This window comes from Temnothorax longispinosus, chromosome 1, assembly GCF_030848805.1.
Source record: "Temnothorax longispinosus isolate EJ_2023e chromosome 1, Tlon_JGU_v1, whole genome shotgun sequence".
NCBI classification, from domain to species: Eukaryota; Metazoa; Arthropoda; class Insecta; order Hymenoptera; family Formicidae; genus Temnothorax; species Temnothorax longispinosus.
This window is the reverse complement of record NC_092358.1, coordinates 21,820,854-21,837,147: the sequence shown is the minus strand read 5'-3', so window position 1 is coordinate 21,837,147 and position 16,294 is coordinate 21,820,854. Positions and strand designations below refer to the sequence as shown.

The window sequence follows — 16,294 nt, the reverse complement described above, 5'->3', positions numbered from 1 at the left end:
AAATAACACTTCAGACGAACCAGAACACTCCGACATCGCGCCGATGCACAAGAACGTGCTGAGCGGTAATGAAATCAAAATAGAGCATAAGAGTATGTCTCCGATATGTTCATACGAAGCCAGCAGCTCGTACGGAAGAGTACAGTTGCCGGAACCTGTCGAAAGAGCCATAGAATTTTCCGTTATCCGCAGGATAATGTCAAGCCGTAATCCCCGCTGATGGAGATTTTAATGCACAGATTGAGATATTAATAAGGATTAGCGAGCAAATTGTACAAACGAGGTATTACTTCATTCGTTTAAGTAACAGCAATTCTGATCGATTTTTTTAGCTAACGATTTAAATGCTAAATTCCTTTAAATAGGTACTATATTTTAAATAAAGATTATTTGAAAGGGCTAAATTACTAATTAAAATCCTAAATGTATAATATATTGACGTTATGTAAAATACTGTAGGCATGAAAAACATTGATATTGCCGATAAATATTGCTAACATTTGTATTGAATCATCCTGTTTTCCTTATCGGAATTTCGATAAAGCTCTCGTTATCAATAAGGGCAACAGTTAATTCCGTCGATATGGTAATGCAAAAGTAATCTCAACATCTTGTTGATATTATGTATATATTTTTCGCTGAGATCATAGCGAACAAAAATATATAGCTTGTGATCAGAAAACCGTTGTGACTTTCCAGTCACAGATTAAATATCGAGAGCAACAGAGGCTTGCTCCGCCTCAACATCTGCTCGTAGAACAATTCCATCCGTAATCACACGATTTTTCATTGATAATTAATAAATGCGTAAAACTCTTTTAAGAAGCAAAACTTTAATAAGGAGAAATTGAAGCGTATCGAAGCGCGCGAGGACAATTATTTTGGAATAGAAAAATAGCCGAACTCCTCGCCAGAGGAAACTTTGCACGAGTCTGAGAAATCGATATTATTTTCTTTATCCCTTATTAATCCCTAATCCCCATGGTGGTTATCGCGTGAGATATTATGTGAGATAAAATTTCACCAGCTGCAGCAGGGTGAATCACTTGTGTGAATCGAGCAATCTCCAACGGTACAAATGCAGGCAAATCTACATGTCTTATGAACTTTATGTCGTATTTTAGGCACAGTGCGATGTGCTTTGACCGTAGGTAAAATTATTGCGATATTCACCCTCGATGGAGCCTTACTCATAAAAAGTACTAAGTTCTCCAGAAAATAGCAACTTTATTTCTGAAAATTTATACGTACCTTTAGGCTAATGCAATTTAGCATTAATTATTACGTATAATTAAAATCTTTCCATTTCATTTAATCTCCCTTAAAAACTTAAATTGCTTCATTAGAAGAAATTGTCAGCTTATTTTTAGAGCTTGATCTTGTATGATAGAATCACTTTCTCTTAAACGATTTAAAATATTTATTCTGTTTTTACCACAATAATTAATATATAAATGTATGTTCATAGCTACATTGATTAAGAAATAATTCTTTGTAAAATTTTACTTTGTGTTATTCTATAATAATGGGATGCAACATTTGTAATAAAAGATTGCAAGAAATTAAGAATTCCGTAGCCTCTGCAGTAAGTCTTATTTACCCACGTTACTATGCTTATGGGCAAGGGAGGCTGCTGGTCGGAAGATTAGAAGAACTACATACATAGGAAAGCTTCTCCAGGGTCGACGAAGAGCGCGTGTGCAATACATTGAAGCTTACATCACGAACAAACGGATGCAACTATAGTGTCAGTTAGTGTCCTGAGTGCTAGCCAGTTACACACGATGCACGTAAAAATTCGTATGGTGATCCAATATATAGTGATTCAAACACAAAAATTATTTATCCTTCGCCTAAATTTTAAGATTATAATTATATTAAAGAAATTACATTAATTTATTGCGTAAAGATAGCAAACATATTTAAAAATTATGAAGTACAAGCATATCGTTATCGTCGGTGCATCACTGATTACAACACTCTGCTTGCTTTCTGGACTAATGTACTACCTCAATCAAGGTATAATTATTAATACCTACATAGACATATTTATTTTCAGCGAATTTTATTATTAAATTTTATTATTTCAAAGAATTTTCCAACGATTGCGACTTCATTATTTATTTGTGAAATAGTTTAATAAAAATTAATAACTTTAAAGAGAAAAATAAGTATTGTAAAAATTATAATAATTTATATTATATAATTTTCTAAATTACATAAATATTGTTGGCAGTTCTGATTAGAGCAGTTGTAAGAATACGATAGAAATTTCTTATTTTCTTATTTAGAAGAGGTACTCATATTTATTTATGTATGGTAAATATTATATAAAAGATGAAAGAATCTATCATATAAAATCTTTATTTATTATTTGCAATTATTATACATAATATCTTCCTTTTTGCGTGCTATAACAGACCATGATTTGAACGTTTCGTTGAATATACATCAGATTACTTAATAGCTATTTTCTATTCCTTAGCACGTACGCGTCGCTTTAACAAGATAAAAGTGCGTCCTTCGAGCTAGGCGTGAGACTTGAATTATTAGATTGTTTCCACTGAAAATATACGATAGTACGTTAACCATCGCCTGCATACGTGATAAACTGCCATATGATAAACATTTTCGTGGAAGAACGATTCTCACAATAGTCACAATTTTATCATAGTTTACTAAGAAAATATAATATTGACAAACTCTGACATATATATTTTCGTATGTTCCATATTTCAGACAAATGTCCCATCGGTACCTTCCTGTGTCTCAACAGTACCATGTGTATGCCGCAACGTAGCTGGTGCAACGGTGTACCGGATTGTCCGCATAGCGACGATGAATCCACAGAAAATTGCTGTGTGTTCCAAATCTTATTTATATTAATAATTACCATAATTTTTGCCACAAGTCCATTTTAATTTCTACTGGAATTTGGTTACAATTTATTAATTAATTAGTCGTAAAATCTGTTAATATTAGAAAAACTAGCGTCATTTATATGTAGACATCCTATTATAGGATACATACATATACAGAACTTTGAAAAAGTGTTTAATGGAAAATAAATTGGCATATACATATAATCACTTTTGTATCTCATCAAATTCCAACCAAAGCACCTTAATAATTTCTGTAATTTAAAATAAGAAATTTGAAATCTGTTATTTTGACGAAATTGGTTGTTCTAGTGTTAAACTTCCGATTCGCTAGTACAAACAAATTCTATTATCTCACTATCTTAATCATTCATTACTTCATAAGTATTTTAATAACGACACATATTTTATCTTTAGCAGCACTAACTTTCATTTATCATAACTTTACGTTTGAAGGAGAAAGATTTTATCCTGATTTCTAGATTTCCAAAGATAATTTCGTGTCCCTAATTGATAAATTTGCTGTGCAGTTGACATGCATGGAAACTGGGATTGGTTTATGAAAGAAAGAGATTGGGGAAACTCGGAGAATTGCGGTAATATATCATAAAGTACGCGACAAATACGATATTTGAGATATTTAAAAATTTCTATATTTTTCTCAGATACATTTGACGCTCCAGCTGAATGCATTTACCACGCGTGTCGTGCGACTTGTACGAATTATACCGATGTGCCCAAGAACCTGTCACCGAACGTAACAGCAATGTACGCTTCACAGAAAAATGTTATTTTTATGACATCATTTATATATATATATATATATATATATATATATATATATACTATATATATATATATATACAGCAAAACATGTTGCACGTTAGATAACTAATATTAGCAATTCGATTGATTTGCTTAATAGAATTATGGGTGGCTTTAAATCAATTAAGTGTGTTTCTCTGAACACTATTAATTAATAATAACATGGATATATGACTTCTGCAGTTTCCTAACTGACAACTCGCTCACGCACTTATCTCGCAACGCGTTATCGAGCTATCCGGAGATACGCTTGTTGTAAGTTGTCCTCGCCTCCGAGATGCAGAATATAAAAAACTTAACAAAACTCTGCATTAAACCTTACAGTTTTCTATGATTTCAGATATCTCGATAATAACGATATAATCAAGTTAGAAAAAGGGATTTTTCACCATCAATCTAAATTGTTTTGGTTGTAAGTAAATTTTACATAAAATAATTCATAATACTCTGAAAAGTATTTGCATATAACGAAACTCGTTTATGTGTACAGAATTCTCACAAATAATAGCATCAGCGAGATCCTACCGGGGCATCTAACGGGACTGAATAAATTAGAGACTCTGCTACTGGATCAAAATAAAATTGTGACGGCAGATTTTTCTGACTTAGAAGACAGCACTGCTGCGTACTTGATGTAAAATTATCTCAGTTTGGAGTTAATTTACATTACTCTACTATGTTAAATTATGAAAAATTAATGACGATCTCAATCTGTTAACTTTCCATCCATTTATTGTGACATAAATACTTGCTTTCTGTAATCAACGTTATATATATTTAGCGTTCTTTTTTACTTAAAATGCTATATATATCTACATATATATTATATTTATTTATTTAACATTATTATTTGAAATAGTCTGCTTTACTTACACTAGTATTGTTCATAAATAGAGCTATATGATTCGTACAAAATAAAGCTTGAAATCAGTCACTAATTTCCGAGTAATCTAATCCACGTATGATAAGCATGCTTATTATTTACTCTGTGTATATAATCACGGCGTCAGAGAGTCTACAGCACATCATTACAAAAAATATAGATCCGTTTATAGATTGCTTCCTTAATCCGTGCAGTAATTTCGCGTTTGAATGAAAGGCGAATAATATGCAAATCTTATGCAATCAGATTGAAATAAATTGCAACAAAATTACAGTCAATTGTGGAAATTTATCAGTGTCGCTCCTTTCGAGAAGAATTAATTTTCCACGTGTTATACTTTTTTATTTATAAGAATCGCTGTTAACGATCATCAATGTAGCTGTTAATATATCTAGGATTACATCGTCCATAATCATTGGATGTTGATAATATACTATATTAACTTGCTCTTTTCTATTTACAAGTAGAAATCTGAGCAAGAACATGTTAACGACGTCCGCGTTGAAACTACCACGATTGCCGGTGTTGACAGAAATGTAAGCCTATACATGTAATACACGCGTATTTAATGAAAATAGAAAACGTGTACATGTTTTGATTTTCCGTTTTAGAATATTGGACGGAAACCACTTCGAGTCGATAACGGAAGATCTATTCGCCGGATGCCCCGCTTTGAAATCACTGTACGTATACGTAAGTAGATTACGGAAGCGATTACTGTCATTGTTAATAAGATTCATGCGAGCTAACGGCTCGACGATGATTCAGGAGTATGGAGGACAATAGCGTAAGCAGCATCGACGAGAATGCGTTTCGGAATTTGCAACAACTTGTTGAGCTGTAAGTGGATAAATGTTAATGTGACTCGGTTTCAAGTTAACGGTACCGGCGTTCGGTTATTGTAACCGCAGGATAAAACACATCACGTAATTCCGATTATCGATTCAATATTACTGTGCCAAAAAGTCGCGCGATCGATTTCCTTTTAAAGTGACGTCCTAAGCGAAATAGGTTTTTTACTCTAATCGCGATACAGATATAATTAAACGCAGTGTTTAATTTTTTATTGTCATATCCGTGTTTTCTCGTACAATTATAACTCACATCTGTTCAAAGTCGAAGTATTAAAGATTTATTACCGTACAACAGACGTTGACGCAGATACAGTTAGAAGTTGGAAACTGCATTTTATCTCGAACGTTATTAATGGCAAACTCAACTGCATCTAATGGATTGACTATAAATCAGATATCGGCGATCGAGCACAATTAAAATACAGCCTTGTTTCAGCAACTTGGCATACAACAGGATAGTCACGATACCGTCAAACGTGTTCAAGCCTGTGAATAATCTGTCGAAGTTGTAAGTACAAATATCCGTGTTGTAATACCAATCCGCGCGATAATCCTTTAGCCTTACCGCTAAATGTTTGAGCTACGTACGTGCTTGAGCTCTATTCGCTGATACTTATAACCGCTAAAGATCTGCTCACGAAAGTGAACTACGCAAACGTCACGTACCCGCGAGCGCAACCGGTTTTAATTTAAGTTCGTGTAAACCGGAATCTGTTTGTGAAAATGAGATTCATTACTCCTAGCGAGATGTACGTGACATAGTCTCATTCTTCCAGATTAATCGGTTACAATCCTGTCGTCGAGTTATCAATGACGCTTTTTGATCCATTGAGTAATCTCCGTTCTCTGTAAGTTGCATCGTTTTTTCCTTTAAAAGCTAAGTGAGCAATTTTTCCCACTCAATAATAATGAACATGAGAGATTATAATAGTAAATTTTTCATATTGATTTTGTGAATACGTCTTCTTTATTAATTTATATCAGTATAAATAAGTTAATGTAATGTAATAAGTATAAACCAATTTTTATTATAAAATATTTTATTATATAAAATATGGAATTTCAGAAGTGTCGAGGACATAAACATGGACAATATGGATAAAAACGCATTCGACGCGTTTCCAAGACTCGACTTTGTGTACGTTTCTTGCGGTTATTTAATTAAATATTAAATAAATAAAAGTATCTTCGCTCGTCTGAAGCAAAAGCTAATTGTATGTTTCGGCCTGTATTACGAGCGGTATTCAGGTGTTAATAAAGAATTTATTTATTTGAATGTAACAATAGTTGCCCTGAAGAAGACCAAGTAGGTCGAAACGTTGACTACGAATTAAAGTGGATTACAAGTTTATGTAAATTCTTTATTAACATCTGAATACCGCTCGTAATACAGGCCGAAACATACGATTAAATATTAAATATTAATAATAAATATATATAAATAAATAAATAATATTATTAAATATAATAATAAATATTGTATACACAATATTTTTTTTAACAAAGACATAATTTTTAAGATTGTTAAAAAGCGAATGATCTTTTTGCAAATTATCTTTTGACACGGGATTCCAAATTTTTCAGATATTTCAAGAAATTTCATTATTGCATGACTTACGCACCGAAGGTGCAAAAATGCAGACCTACTAGCGATGGTAAGGCGTATATCGCGATTAGAGATAGAAGCTGTACTCAAATTGCAGCATTTGATTCAATTCATGATTCAATATTGAATATTTGATTCAATATTGAAACATGATTGATTCAATATTGAATCAAACGTGACAAGATGCGTGTCAAGGAAAATGACTCAATATCTCTCTTTCTTCCTCTTTCCGTCTTTCTCTTTTTCCGAAGGTGTATCATCGATGTCTCATTTGCTGGACAAGCCTCTGTTAAGGACTGCCGTTTGGAGCATATCTTGTGTCACTTGTCTCGGTAATAGCCTCGTTCTGTGGGGAAGATTCACCGCAAAAGATGAGAATCGCGTTTTGAGTATCATTATCAGAAATCTCGCAGGTAATTGCGCAAGCAATTGTTTCCAACGGAAATATTTAAAGCTGTGAGAATAAAGTTTTTCTCACATTTTTCAAAAAGATAACTATACATCCGGAAAATTCAAAGAAATCAAATAGTTTTTAAACGTAACATAAAATATTTATATAAAAATATAAGGATTGGATAAAAATAATTTTCTGATTTTATGGTTCTAAATATTAATCGTCCTTTCGATAATAAACGTATTTGCTTCGAAATCAGTGAAATTTTAAAAATTTTAAAAATTTTAATAGCCGCTCGCGCGCGCTGCGACTTTAGAATTGCATAGACACGAGATAACGACAGCGAAAATAATCCTTATTCAAATGATTCGTGGTACGCATCGAATCACGAAGTGCACGCGAGTTATCATAGTTTGCGGTTCACAACAAAGCGCAACACGATGATCGATCGAGCATATTAATGTTAGGCTCACTATAAATCACAAGGCGGTAAAGTCACGTAAACCTCTTTTATAGTGTCCGACATGTTGATGGGAATATACCTCTTCATAATCGCCATAGAAGACGCGAGGTTCCGCGATAACTACAAAGAGGAAGCGAATACGTGGATGTCCTCATGGCCCTGCACACTCCTTGGAGCATTGGCGATGACATCATCCGAGGTATGCACATCAACACTTCAGTGAATCCCACAATTTTCAATTCGCAACATACAATTTAACGGTATTATTTATAATGACCGCTTGCGCTACTGTTGAGCGAAATCTGGGCGCCGTGACAAAACGTCGACATATGTTAGTGATATTATGTAGTGCATTCAACTCTTACGTCATTATTGTAAGGCATTTGCGATTTCTTTGCTCAAATATAAATATCGATCAAACCGCATATTTTTGTCGAAACAAGTTTAATCGATTTAGATACTGGTAACTGATTTTAATTAACACGCGATTATAATTTTTTAGAATAGCAGTGTTCACATACAGTTAAATATAAATTGAGATTAGAACACTTAAGAAAAATCGGAAATTAAAATAGATGATCGTAAATTGCTCGGCAAGGTTTCCGTGCTCATCCTGTCATTTATGTCCGTGGAGCGATTTATTCTGATCGCAGCACCTTTGAAGTGTCATCGCGCCATGACATCTCAAGCTGCATCCTCATCGATGATCGTCATCTGGATTGTCGGACTTATCATCGCGCTCGTGCCAGGTTTGTTTACGCGATAGAATAATGTTTTTATTTAACTTTTTAATTATTTTTTCTTTAATTTTTAATATCATTTTTAATTATTATTTATTATATAATTATATTTTACACAAGGCAGTAAAATATAAACATCTTTGAATTCACTAATTATGTCACTTTAATAAACCTGAAGACTTTTTTAAGAGAAAATAATAGAAATTTGCCACATCATAATCGGATTATTCTCTCTGAAACTTTCCCCGAAAGTTATCCATTGGAGAAGCAGCACACGATTCTACGGTGTCAATGGAATGTGCTTTCCTCTACACATTGACGATCCGTATCTGATAGGCTGGGAATACTCAGCCTTTATCTTTCTGGGACTTAATCTCATCGGGTAAACACACTACAAGAACTTCGTAATTGAACCATGGATTGAATTATGTGATATGGAATCAGCTGTCATTTCTCTAAGAATGTATTATAATTTACCGACTGTCTCTTTGATTTTTTGATATCACAACAAAATTTCTAAAACTTATTTAGAAAATTGTATCCAAATAGTTTTTGGAGTTGGTTCTACATTGCATAATTACATCTAATCATTAGTATCAGAATTTTCTTCGTAACTATACAATTATGTCAACGGTATAGCGTTCGTTACAAAATTTAATCAACGTATACCACGATCTTAATCAATTCTCATTTCGTGATTGCCATAATATTGCATTGGAAGAAGGGAGCCTTTTCAAAGCTATCATTGCATTCATTTGCAGATTGATGATTATCGGTTACGTTTACGTTGCCATGTTCGCCAGCATCTGGAGAACGCGCCGTGCCACGCCGTTGTCGGTCGGCGATTCCGAGTTCGCCCTCAGGTTCTTCCTAATCGTGTTGACAGACGCGGCATGTTGGGCACCGATTATAGCGTTGAAAATTCTCGCCATGATGAAATATCCCGTGCCACGTAAGCAGAAACGCTGATGCGAGTTTTCGCGTTCCCACCGAATCGTTTTCAATGCTTTCATCGCCTCCGTTACAAACTTTGCTCGATAAATACGCATGCAAATCTTAAACTACATTTTTTTAGCATACTATACTTTTATCATGAGAAACACGAACGAATAAAATATTTACTTTCTTATTTCATTTCGCGAAGAAATTAATATAAAGAATTACAAGTGTTAAAATTAGATAGAACATAGAATATATTATAAAAATAATGTAGATCAATAAAAGATCTATAAAAAATATTAATATAAATTCAGATATTTAGTAGCGCAATTAAATTTAAAAGATATTAATAAGTGGATAACATTTATAGCCGATTTACACGCCTGGGTAGTGATTTTCATTCTGCCGGTGAATAGCGCGGTCAATCCGTTGTTGTACACTTTTACCACGCCGAAATTTCGCGAGAGGCTCAACGAGGGTTGGCTCGGAAAAGTGCGTAGTTACGTATCGAGGGAACATTCCAGACAAGGTTTGTGTTCCAATATGAGTAATTGCTTGAACTCTCTACTCGTAAAACGTTTATTGCTTTTATTATACAGATTCGCAGGCATCAGCCAGTACCAATAAAACCGTGATTACCGATAGAAACATGATACAACCCACTTGGAACGAATGTGATGACGACAGAAGGAGAACGCCACCTTTGCTTGATTTGAACGATGAAAACACTCGATCCGAGAGGCGGGACTGAGATTTAGTAATTTTCGTTGAGATTTATTAATTACATATATCAAGCTTCTGTATTAAATATTACATAAACGGTGCTGATATTCGTGTGCATTGCCGAGCCGATAGGTTGTAATTACCATATAAATTATAAATGAACTATAAATCTTTATAGCATACATATCTATGGTAGATAATGGACGACTAGCTTAGAACTAGCAGTAGTGAGAAATTTTATTAACTGTGTTGACCATTGAAGAAGAAAATCTTTATGAACGGAAAGATCGTAATGTAATTTAAATTGAACTCAATTTGTATTACGTGTCACGTCAAAGAAACTTTCAATAATATGCTACAGAGAATGATTATTTGCTGCTTCACTGATTACCGCGAAAGGTGGTTTTATCTACTTTTTTAGAAAATCTGTCTCGTGCTGTTGTTGTTTAAGAATACTGCTCTCGTATCTCCTTCGGCTCTGCTAATACTGTTTTGTTACAAGCAACTCAGCAAGAAACTTAGTTTAGATATCGTGCTCCTATCCTCCTTTCCTCAGAGATTAGCCGTAAGAAAGGTACCCAGAATACGCTCTGGTTTCTGAACGTATTGTTTCGCGCATGGGTGATCCCGGCATGCGGATATTTCAATTGTACGAACTCTGATGGCCCCCGACGGAGTATCCACCCACGAGAGTAGAGAGAGGTCGCATCGTGCTCGAAAACGTACATAAATTATTTTCCGACGAAGTCGGAAACGCGAGAACGTGCTCCGAAAAATTTACGACATCGATTCTGATGTACCGGCAAATCATGTTCCATCCGATGTGGCACCGTTATGCCGGGTCAGCGCCACTTGTTCCGTATTATTATTGCGAGATGAGAAATTTATCTTCGAATACACGGGCGTGACTTTTTAACGGCTCCACCGCTGTACGCTCTAAAACGGGCACTACATCACTCTCAAATATACTCGATTAGTCGGCGTAAGACCCATCGGTCGGCGCGGCCATCCCTTGCGATGACTTATGAAGCGATAATAAATGATAAAGACGAAGACAGCGAGATAAGGAATTACTGACAATTAATTCCCAGCTTTGTGAGGACACGTGTGTTGTTCCTTCGTATCATATATTAAATTATCATCAATATCATTATAGTTATGAAAAAATTCGTGTAGAATATCAGATTGGCAAGTTAACACTCTTCTAATCAAATAACATCTATAACATTCAAACATTATACAAAATTGCCTTACAAATTAATAACACAATATGGTATATTATTTATTATATATAGTGCCCTTCCTATATAAAAAAGGAGGCACGTCGCATTAAATAAAAAGGCATCCCGATGCATATAATTAAAAAAAAAAATGCTTTTGTCAAGAGAAAAATGGAAAACGGAAAGTAGAAATAAGGTAAGATATAAGTAATTAACATCCTTATCCATAATATCCATACATCCGCTTACGAGTGAACTCCTCAATAATCCATTAAAACGCGCGTGCGGAGATATAAACAGCGAGAGATGCAACAATATCCGACTTCCAACTTTCGGAGGGTTACAGCTCGGCCGTAAATCATGCGAACGGCCAAGAAAAATGCATCTCGCGAGCACTCTACGATCTACCGGCACGTGGGTTGGCTCTTACGCGATATAATGTGTAATTTATGGCGGATGGCCAATGGTAAGGTCCCGTTAAGGGGCCTCGATACTTCGCCCGAGACAGACCGCCTTTTAGGACTGACTTTTCTTCCGCCTTAAGCTGCTAAGATTTCTTCGGCTACAATACAATTACGCCACGACGTGGGCGGATATGCGTTATGCGATCGTCCACGAAATCGTCCCGGAATAAAAAGAAAGCAAACATCTCGCTACAACGATGTAGGTAGGTTGGTAGGCAAACCGGTATGACGCATTGGTATACAAATATACTTGAATTATCGAATCATATGATCTAAACTTCTAAACAAAAGCTGCATGTCATTGTAGATACTTGAAAGCCTTTCTTATCTGAAAAAAAGACGAATGATCTGTAGGTCTCGATTTTATTTTCTTTCAAACTATTACAAGTTTCTTATAGAAAAAAAATCATAAATTATATTCACAAAGTAAATATACATCCATCTCCTTTTAACAAAATACCACAAAAAAGTTTAAAGTTGATTAAATATGTGAAATAATTGATCATTAATTTTATCTGATTAATCGTAGTTTTTATTGATAATATAAATATATTAATAAAGCCGTTTTATATATTTTTCGAAAACAATTAACAAAATTTCTAACATTAATATTTCTAATAATTTTGATATTTTTTTCAATTTAAATTGCACGTATTTTAATTGGAACGAGGTATAAAACTCGACTTGAAATACACGATAAAGAGAATTTTCCAAGACACGATAACGGCGCCGGGAGGCACCGACCGGAAGGTAGAGAACGTGAAGGAATTTCCAATGAATGTACAATACGTACATATAGTGTCATAGCATGAATTGTTAGCTCTTGGCAATAGACAAGAATATTTTGCACGCACGCACGCACGCACGCGCGCGCGCGCGGGCACACACACCACTACACACACGCTACACAAAGCGAAAGCGAACGAGATCGTAACCTTCCGAAGGCCTTCTCGAGAATCGCTCCGGGTAAGTACCTGTCAGAAGCATAGAATGCAGAAAAAGGTGAAACATCATGCCATCTTTATAAATGATAAACTCAACGTGTTTGACATAGGAATATCAATCTAATGATATTTTTACCTATATAAATTAAGAAATTCAAATGTAATAAGACATGATTTATTTTTTATTTTATCCATTAAAGGTCTTGGCTCTTCCAAGTCCTGGAAACGTGAATCCTTAAGAAACATTCAATATAAATCTATTTCTGGGTAATTATTCGATCCCATTAATTTCTAAGTGAAATCGATGGACATTGCAACTAAACGTTAATCGAAGACATATGTTTGTTCGTGGGCTCCAACAATGGAAAAGAAAGATCTTGTAAACGTTAATAAAGTCTCGAACAGATCGCTCGCCAATCTACGAAATTGGCCGGCGCGATTCGCAAAGAGTTAAAGACGGCCATCAGACGATCTCCGGCGCGAAATCGATGCGAAAGAGCCGCCCGCGCCACGGATCTTCCTTCCCACAATTATAGGGTATAAAAATTCTTTCGGATTTCAGTCACGCGAGCAAAGGCTGCATTCGGTCCACGGGAAGAAGAAGAAGATTTACGTGCGAGGCGGTAATTGGCGTTGGGTTCGAATTTTTACAACGTGATGGATCTTCGGACACAGTCTCGCGCGCGATAAGAGAATGTAAGATAGCAACGTGTAAGATATCGGAGAATGTTCGGTCAACGCGCCTGTTGTATTTACGCTCCAATGCGATCATCGGTGACGCTATGCAATAGTGAAAGCCGAATGTAGAACCTTTCTTTCGTCGTAGTCCGTGATTACATTGCGTAATATATTACATGCACGCCCAAGATCGTACGATCATATTTTACAATACGTGTACATTACAATGGAATATATATAAGTCAAACGATCAATATTGATAAGGCCATCAATAACCCGATCAATAATTCGATTGCCATGTATATCATTAGTTTTCCACATTCTCTATTCAATTATACAGACAAATTTCAGGCTTCTATCATCGAAATTCTATTATCGGCGAGATGTATTTTATGCCTGTGCTTTATAAAAAAAAAACCAACGCTAAGATAATAGATTACGCGTCTATCCATTCATCTATTCCTCTATCGCGCATTCGAACGTAATATCTATCGATTTCTCAGGGAATATTCTGTCGATTTATAAATACGTGCCGGAAGCGCGTACTCTAATGAACCCTGGTGATCGTCGACCGACGATGCTCCTGTCGATCATATCCTTGGGTACCGTACAAAGAATCGTTCAAGATCACAGCAATAGTGATGAGACTAACACGTTCACCTATTACATTCTATTACGTGAATTATGTTCATTACACTCGGGGATAGTAGACGGCAGGCGAGATTGACGGGAAATAGATGATAATACTATTACTGAGATCACCAATATATAATAATCATATGTACGGTAAATGTATAATAATAAGTCGCAGATAATTAGGCCACGATAATATCTTTTAGAAGGGCACAAATCATTATGGACAACAGTAATATCAAATTATTTTACATATCGGCATCGTCATTACATTATATGCATCAATTTTCTCGTATTGAGGAAATAATGTTTGAACTCTTGTTAATCGTAGAAATAAAAGGTGAAAGGACAATTAACGCAACAAAACAGATATACGATACTGCCAAATATACGAAAGAAAGATGGAAATTCCAGGCGCTTGACACATCGTGTTTACGAAATAAAATCCACTAGAACGGCTCGAGATTTACTCCGGCGTCGGGTGCAAGTGCATGTGTGTAAACAGCGAAAGACGTTGGAAGCAGGAAGACAAAGGAGAAGCGGGAAAGAGAGGCTGTGAAAAAGCACTGCTTGACACGCTCCACCGACATATTAAATAACGCGACAGCTGCGGAATACGCGGCACCGATACCTCGCGCCTGATTACTTCTTTCATATATTGTTGCCCGCAAATTATTAACTTTACGCAGCCTCCCCGAGATCCAGGGGATCACTGCGCGCTTCCTCTTCTTCTGTTCTGAGAAATTTCAGTATTTTTGAACGTCTTAATTTTCTTCCTTTGAATTCCGCAATATAACGTAACTGAAAGCACTGAAAGTATCAATGGGAACGCTCCTTATAATCAAAATAAAATTGATAGTGTTCGTTTCAATGTCGATGAGTAAATAACAGAGTACAAGCTTGAATTTTGGTCAAGATCTTCCGACAGATCTTCGTCGTAACGATTACCGTACGGCTCTCATTGCTCTTTGTACGCCGTGACAAGGATGCAGAACGAATATTATTAAATCACGTCGAGTCCAGAGATGGTCCAGCGCTCTCGCGAGGAGATCGAAAAGCGATGACGCGAGCCACCGGAATGTCCTGCGTATGAAGTATGAGGGACGCATCCGAGTCGAGTGTATCGTGTGGCATCGCGTCACGGTGTCACATTGCCATACCTGTCAATTACAAAACTGTTTCTGCGGTCGGCTGCCCGGCAATGAACAACATGTCGCGACACGGTCATCGACTCGCGTGCTACAAAAATCTCGTGGGGTATAACACGCACATCCGTGGCCAAACAGGTATACGAAAACGCACGCGTGTATTACTCAAATTTTTGTTATACATCAAATATAAAATAAGAAATGAAATAATAGCAAAATACGCGTTTTCATCGGCGAATCTATTTTTTTTATCGCAATTTCATAAAATAATTGCGAAAAAGAGTACGATCTCACTTTGCATGATGATATAGTTTCGTTTTAAATATTCAAATGAATTATTCTGTAATAAGTAATTTTTATCTTGGTTGCGAAATAACTGTAAAACAACGTGGCGTAAACTCGATAAGCTCGCAAGTGAGGAAATCAGTGTCAAATCATTTCAGGTCGGAATGCATGAGCGGGTCGGTATCCTTGATACCGACGTTCTCCTATCAACGCGGCTTATGACTGTTAATTAAAAGCGGCAACGCTCGACTCGCGCTTCGGCATTCGCGCGGTCACCGACACGAAAGCAGAAGGCGGAGACTCGCATAAACAAGCACGCGGACGGAAATTAATGCGCCGCGCCGGTGCGAAATGCAGCGAAACTATCTGCCATTGCGGATAATTAGTCGGGCGCCGATACTGGCGCGTAAGGCTGAAACGGAAAAGGCAGCGCCAGTGTAGCGATCTCAATTGCGCTTTTCCAACGGAAGTGTTTAGATAAACGATAAACGATCACCGTCGTCGTACTTAACTTAAAAGCAATAACGGCACCGCGAGACTCTGGTCCTTACAAATTTCCTGTGTTATGAGAGAAACCAAATATAGAAATGACATATAAGAAAATTTCAGCGGATCT

General features: G+C 35.9%; 1 protein-coding gene across 5 annotated transcripts; it reads left to right on the top strand.

Moving 5' to 3' along the window:
- Positions 1 to 1,741: 1,741 nt before the first annotated feature.
- On the top strand, positions 1,742 to 10,677 carry Lgr3 (Leucine-rich repeat-containing G protein-coupled receptor 3). 5 transcript variants are annotated; one of them, XM_071785719.1, is made up of 21 exons: positions 1,742 to 2,019; positions 2,740 to 2,859; positions 3,410 to 3,475; positions 3,545 to 3,647; positions 3,888 to 3,959; positions 4,045 to 4,116; positions 4,195 to 4,338; positions 5,052 to 5,123; positions 5,199 to 5,270; positions 5,356 to 5,427; positions 5,878 to 5,949; positions 6,218 to 6,289; positions 6,508 to 6,579; positions 7,026 to 7,096; positions 7,299 to 7,460; positions 7,958 to 8,103; positions 8,503 to 8,653; positions 8,834 to 9,026; positions 9,406 to 9,596; positions 9,954 to 10,112; positions 10,191 to 10,677. In XM_071785719.1, exons 1-21 carry the CDS (start codon positions 1,932 to 1,934, stop codon positions 10,208 to 10,210), a joined length of 2,190 nt encoding a protein of 729 aa, XP_071641820.1. In that variant the 5' UTR covers positions 1,742 to 1,931; the 3' UTR covers positions 10,211 to 10,677. The 5 variants fall into 5 exon arrangements, with proteins under 5 accessions (XP_071641820.1, XP_071641830.1, XP_071641803.1 ...); XM_071785729.1 differs by having other exon boundaries at positions 1,743 to 2,019; positions 5,055 to 5,123; positions 8,897 to 9,026; positions 10,183 to 10,677; XM_071785702.1 differs by having other exon boundaries at positions 1,743 to 2,019; positions 5,055 to 5,123; positions 10,183 to 10,677.
- Positions 10,678 to 16,294: the final 5,617 nt, after the last annotated feature.